Source organism: Pelophylax lessonae (assembly GCF_965119305.1).
Source record: "Pelophylax lessonae genome assembly, chromosome: 7".
NCBI classification, from domain to species: Eukaryota; Metazoa; Chordata; class Amphibia; order Anura; family Ranidae; genus Pelophylax; species Pelophylax lessonae.
In genome coordinates, this window is record NC_138774.1 from 198528335 (window position 1) to 198535423 (window position 7089).

The following is a 7089-nucleotide window of genomic DNA, read 5'->3' on the forward strand; positions in this document are numbered from 1 at the left end:
GGAAAAGTGTAAAATTCTGATCCAGTTTGTAGCTGGATTAAATGTAAAATGAGCAATTGTGAAGGTTCCAAGTGCCCAGAGGAGATGAGAATTAGGTTCATCTCTGTTCCGAGCAAAAAGAAAAAAAATCAAAATCAGGTAATTTGTGCCCAGTGCTAAAGTTTAAAAAACTCAACAAGCAGAGAAAGTTGGAGTCGTGTAAGATAGAGAACCTCCAATCAATTCTATTATTGAAAAATCTGGGAGACTGAATGCTTTGTAGGTTTATTAGACACCTATTTATTTGTCCCAATCCACCCTCAATTCCTCTGAGGGGGAGGCACTGAAACTGGTAGTCTGTACACCTTTCCCAGGGCATTCACAACGGTCTTACTGTCTGCAATAGCGATGGGAAAAATTTCAGTAGAACTTCCACAAGGGAAGATCCGTCCTCTGATAGAGAAAGTCAAAGGTGCTTTGGCAGCGAAGTCTCTTCCAGCAGAACAATGCTGGTGTATCCTTTGTTCTTTGTAACTGACCAATTGTTTTCGAATGGAACATTATCACATCAGACCCCAGCCAAAAAGGTTGGTGGGGGGGGGGGCTCATTTCAAAGAGCAGGCTGCTCAGGGTCATGGGATGTTTAGCTTATGAGGCAAAGTATGCTCTCCAACTGAGTGTAGTGTTCCAAGTCCTTCTGTCATTCACTCCTTTTATGAGAGAAGCAAGAGTTGTACTGGGCCTATACAGCAGTGGAATGCTAGAATTCTTAGGCTGTCAGTGGAACTTCCTGTATTAATAATTGCAATTTTACCATTTTGGCTTAGGAGGCTCTAGTATCTCTCTCCAACAGTTGAGCACTGAGCCTCTGCCAGTTATGACGGATCTGTTCACTCATGGTGAGTTTTGCCATCCAGCTCCAAGAGACTACTTTTGATGGCATGGAAGTTGAGAGGCGGAGGCTACCAAGTCAAGGGTGCTCAGTACAGGTAGTGGCTACCTTGTGTCAAACCACAGAGGTCTCCATGAATAATATTTACCAGAGAATATGGGTAAATTATGCAGATCTCACACAACAAAAGCCTAGAGTCCTTTTCACCTAAACCAGCCAAGGTTCTGCAGTTCTTACAACTGGGACTGAACAGGGGCCTAGGTTCAAATAGTATAATAGTTCAGCCTTGTCTGCACTTACAGGGGTTTAAGGAGTCCTTAACCCTTTATCGATGCAATTCTTAAAAGGCTTGCATTAAGTTATAGACCTGCCTGGAAACCATTGTTCCCTATGTGGGACTCTCTTATGGTCCTCAGCTCTATCAAGGCCTTATTTCTATCCTACAGAATTGGCTACACTCTACAATCTAACCCTGAGGACCATATTTCTAGTTGCTACAACCTCTGCGAAAAGGGTGTCAGAGTTGCAGGCTTTGTACTCAAGGAGCCTCACCTAACGTTCTACCCGGACCAAATAGTCCTAAAACCCCAGACTGCTTTTTATCCATGGGGTATCTTTCTCCTTCCACTTAAATCTACCCCTTTTATTTTGTCCTTCCACTTATCTTAGGAAATCAATTTACCGTCTTTCTTGGTTAAGTGAGAGAACCACATCCCCTGGATGTTGATCTAACTCTGATGACCTGCTTGGCAGCCACCTTTACATTCAGGAAAGCTGAAATATGTGCTTGGTTCCGGCATGGCTTAAGGCAGGGTCAGTCAGCATCAACACGTAAAGTCACCTCCTAGATTGTTCAGACAATTACAAGAGCCTACTCTTCACAAGACCCTCCTGTTCCGGAGGACTTAAGAGCACATTCAACTCGGGCAGTGCCAGCTATGGGGATAGAGCAGTGCAAATGTCTCCTGAGGCTATTTGAAGTTAGCAATATGGTCCTCCTAGGACACCTTCATTACACTTCATTAGGTGAATGTGAAAAATAATATGATCTAGCACCTGGGCATTCTAAGGCTGTAAAAATAAATATTTTCAGAGTATAATTGCTGCTAATTGACTGCAAAAGGATGCAGCAACAAGATAAGAACAGATAAAAAATCAGCACAAGAATACTCTAAGTATATACCCTAAAATGATATATATCACCTAAGAATGTTGTTTGTTACAGAAAGTGCACAGTGCTAATATAGTGACTAATACATGCCTTCTAAAGTGTACATATAACTCCGCTAAATGAATAGCGATCGAATAATAATACCATCTAAAATGTGCAATAAATTACTAATTTCTTGCACCTTTTTTGGACTTTCCTTGGAACTTTATGATCATTAATAATTTATAATAATAATTTGTATTTATATTCATTCATTTTATGTATGATTATTGCACTGAATTTGTCACAAATATTTATTGCAGATAATTTATACGGAGTGTTTGTATATATTAGTAATTTATTGCACATTGTAGATGGTATTATTATTTGATCGCTATGCATTTAGCGGAGTTATATGTACACTGTAGAAGGCATGTATTAGTCACTATATTAGCACTATGCACTTTCTGTAACAAACAACATTTTTAGGTGATATATATCATTTTAGGGTATATACTTAGAGTATTCTTGCGCTGATTTTGTATCACTTCATTAGCTGAACCTGGCTCACGACAGTAAAATTTGGAAAATGCATACTTACGCTAATGACCATTACAAACATTTTCTTAAACTCTCCCGTATAGGAAAGTTAGTTCCCATTGTATGTTGCCACGATGCGCCAGGATTTTTACAGCTCGTTGTTTACGCTTTAACTTGCTGCTGCCGGAAAGACACAGTCCCGCATTATACATAGCCAACTGCCGCTTTTCTCTTTCTGTATAATGTTTTCTGTCATTATGTTTACCAGTTTGAAACTTTTGGACCCTGAGAAAGTGAAGAATTTGACCTCCCTAGCAGCAGCTATGCCTTTTGATTCAGGTACTGCAATGAGGGGATTTCAATGACATTTTTTTTTCTATAACCAATAATGATTTTAGTGTAAGGTAATTTGTGATCATGTAATATGTAAAGATTCTTCAACTTTTTCTTATATAAGCTGTTTCAGCTTTATTATAAACCATTTGATCTCATGATAATTTCCATACAGTAGCTGGAGTAGCTGGCTGTCATCTGCTCAGCTGAAAATTTGATTCTGTGCTTGGGTTGTCATTGTCACTGTAGCTGTCACTGCCCAAATCGCAGAAGTGCTTCTAGGTAGTAATATTAATAGTGTATGAATGTAGGGGGGCATTAGATGGCAAGGTGCAGAGACTGTCATGAATAGTACAATGGTATCTAAACAGCAATGCGGTAAATGTCTTATTTTACATTGATAAAGCTAATAGTGTGTGCTTGTGGTGGGGAATTAGAATGTAAGCTCCTGTGGTTCATATAAATAGCTCAGTGTTCCCTGTACAACACTATAGAATAGGTCAGAGCTTTATCAATGTATAATAATAGTGTGTGACAGTGTAAAATCCTTTAAAGCAGATACCAATGTACATGGAATGCTGCACTTTGTACAGCACTGGGTATTATGTCAGAGCTAAATAACAGAAATAATATAGAACTGTGGTGGAAACAGAGTGTTCGCTCCTTTGGTGCATTGGGTTTTATGTAAATGGCTCAGTACTCTCTATACACCACTGCAGAATGTGTCAGAGCTGTATAAATATATACTAACAGTAGTGAGACTTAAAGTGCCACTAAACTTACATCATAATAAACTATTATTACGTGCTGTATTACATGCTGTTCATACTCACTCAATCACTATGGGATTCGTTTTCTGTCTTCTGCAAAAAAACCTGGTTGACCCTGCTGTTCTCTAACTCCCCCTTCTATCCAAGTCCCCAATGCAGCTAGGGATTTTACAGAGCAGTGTTGCACATGCTCAGTTTTCAGTGAGTTTCTCTGCTGAGCATTTCCTCCCTTTAACATCTGAGCAGCATGCGTGACTATAGAGTCACACATGTGGGCATATACACAGTGGTAAATGACAGCCCACTCCCTCCATGCCCACTAACCAGCTAAACACAATGGGGGTGGGATATTACATGTAGATTAATGGTGGCTTCACCTCCCTCTTATTCCAAGACTCAGGCTGGAGGGGCGTGACACAGCCTGTGACTGGCAGAAATCTGCCCACACCATGTTATTTCCACAAAATAATATAGATTTGATTTCAAATATATATTTATATGATATTTTGAAACCATTTATAGATATTAATTTATTTTTACTATTTCAAAGGCTGTTTTTTTATTTTGAACATGTGACCAGCAGCAGTGGACTAGAAGCTCCTCCTGCTTATGTTTCCCTACAGATAGGCTAGGAAAGAGCTGGTTTATGTGACAGCTGTATATCGATAAGAAAAAAGGTACTTGGTGGATTTTTTTTTTTTTTTAATATTTACAGTGCCATCATCCATATACAGAAAGAGAAGGGACAATGTAAATTAAACAATGTGTGTTTAGTATTTTTTTTAAAAGTGTAAGCTCTCTGATACAGAAACTGATGTGAATGGTTGTGTTCTTTGGAAAACATGGGAATATACTATGGCGGGGGCATTAGAATGTAAGGCTTTTTGGTATAGAATCAGTTTTGTTTGTACTATACAAACAACTAATCACTACTGTGAAATTAAGTTATTGTTTGTTAAATGTAGGAATTTTATTAATACTTCAGGATTATAATATATCAATGAGATGGAAGCATTTACAACTCCTGAGGGCAGTTTATTTACAGCCTGTGTATCCCTCCCTTCTGCATGTTTGTTTGAGCAGGAGAGGCGAGGCTGTACTCCCAACTTCATCAGCCACAAGCCAGCAAGCAGCGTTCTTTGAACTCCAGGCATGGAACAGTTCTTAGATTTCCAGTGAAACCGATATCCCCTTCAAGGAAGAGCACTGGAATTCCTAGAAGACGGTGAGCTAGATTACTTATTACATAACCAAAAGGTAATGTTCAGCTTGTGCCTGTTTTGTAAGACGCACAGGTTCAGTCTACTCAATGGCTTTGATATCTCTTGTGGGTTGCTGTGATGTCTCTACCACATTCGTTGGTGCTGCCCCAACAGTGTGTCTCTCTTTTGAATTAATTTTGTACGGCATAAATCATAAAATCAGGCGAGTGGTACTAGCAGCTTAAATGTACAGATTCTATATTCAGTTATTACTTACTCAATAGTTACTTGTATCTTTACATTGGATAGAAGTACCACTGTAAGCTTCCCGTGACTCGATGCACAGCATGAGCCAGTGGGCCCTTGTTGCTTATGGGGAACATAGCTTACAGAAAAGAATAGATAATGACCATATTGCTTCATTGTCCAATCACAGGGGAGATGATCCCACCTATGTATTGGGACAGGTGGAGAGTTTAAACTCAACTTGTCAAGATAGTTGTATGGCTGACTTGATTTTGAAACTGCTTGCTATGGGACCATGAATCTGACCTTTGTTCTACTTACTGTATGACACATTAACAATTATTGATGCATACAATTCATTTTACTTCTCTCCAGGCAGGACAGTAACCTGTCTACAAAACAGAACAAAACCACAGAAGATCACGGAAGCCACCTGTTGCTGACTCATCAGATAGATGGTCTGGTCCTTAGTGAGAAAGAAGGTTCAGAATCCAGCTCATGTAACACCGGTCAAGAGTCTTATAACCCTCAAACCTCACCCCAGCTTATTACCAACCAGAAATTTGAAAGCAAACATGATGATACAGCTTGGATTGATGGTAGTTCCATAGAAGAAACCAAAAATAGGGATCCACTGGAACTGCTGACCTTTCAAACTACATGTACCAAGAAGGAAGAAAGAATTTTGGATATTGTTAATAAAGATGTCAAAGAAGAAGTTTTTGATTTTGGAACAAAGGAAAAAGGAGAAATCCAAGGACAAGTTTTAGAGGGAGAAACCGAGTCAGATTCTGAACTACACCTTAGTAGTAAAGAGAACCTTGAAACTGAAGGACTTCAGCCTGAGGTAGTATCTGATGACCTCACACAGTCTCAATCAAATGCTTTGCACAACACACAAGGAGAAGTGAGCACCAAAACTCCTAGTCAAGAAGATACCATATCAAGTCATGAAAACTTGAAGAAAAGTCCCAGGGTCAAAACAAAAAGTCAAATTTTTACATCAAAAAGTCCTAGGGCTAATGATGCAGAGGGCACAGATGAGACGTGTGTGTCATTACCAGTAGACGAGGACCTATTAGCACATAAAATCAGCATGGACTTTGGCCAAGCCATAAACATAGCAGCCATTGGAGCATCTAGTAGCCAAGAGGACACCAAGTCACACATTTCTTTAAGGAGGAATGATGTCATAAGGAGAAGTCAGGGAGTACTGGTACTAAGAAGTACAGATGAAAATGCCATTTTCATCCCTAAACTTAAATTTGAGTTCACCCCTGATAACAGTATAGACTGGACTGCATTTCCTCATTCGCTAACAGATAAGCATGGCAATCAAGTCAAAGAGAAAGACCCCAGGATTACACCGCCATGCACCCCTGGAGGACCATCATTTAGCAAAAGTATCCTGAAGAAGTCCTCTTCTTCTCAAGGATATATTCCAACTGCAAGGGGCAACTCTGAATCTACTTCAGGATCATTTGGAGCAGAAAGTTCTGCAAAAGACAATTGTCTTCCCCTCCACAGAATAGTGGACCTCTCCATTTCATTTCAGGGTAAATACCAGGGAGATGAAATACCAAAAGACATCCCCAAAATATTACTGATGGAGGAAGATAGCGATGAGGATTAGAAGAAAGTTTCATATAACCTGTTTAGACAAAATACCTCTTGTGCACTTAGGGGGAAAGATCAACTCTTACTGTGTAAAAAAATAAATAAACTAGCTGTTTTTGTGTAAAGAAGTAGACTGAAGCTTGGAAATGAGGATGTCCATAGCAACCGGAATCCACCTATTTTCCCTCTGCAAGAAAAAGAGCTAATTAGTCGGTGTAGCATTTTCTATCATCTTCTTTGGTGAGCCATGGAATGCTCTACAATAACTGTGAATTCATCATTGTGAACAGACCAGTCCAGTGTTACAAATGACATAAAAATGAATATTTCCTTTCACTTATAAGCCTGCCTGAACAAATC

At 39.4% G+C, this 7089-nt stretch overlaps 1 protein-coding gene across 1 annotated transcript in view; it reads left to right on the forward strand.

The window, feature by feature from the left end:
* LOC309559431 (uncharacterized protein) overlaps nt 1-6824 on the forward strand; it is a 31643-nt gene extending 24819 nt beyond the window's left edge. The window contains exons 5-7 of the mRNA XM_082262691.1: nt 2830-2900; nt 4748-4889; nt 5488-6824. Of these exons, the coding sequence (XP_082118817.1) occupies nt 2830-2900; nt 4748-4889; nt 5488-6745 (1471 nt within the window). The 3' untranslated portion in view covers nt 6746-6824. The remainder of the gene's footprint in view (nt 1-2829; nt 2901-4747; nt 4890-5487) is intronic.
* Nucleotides 6825-7089: the final 265 nt, after the last annotated feature.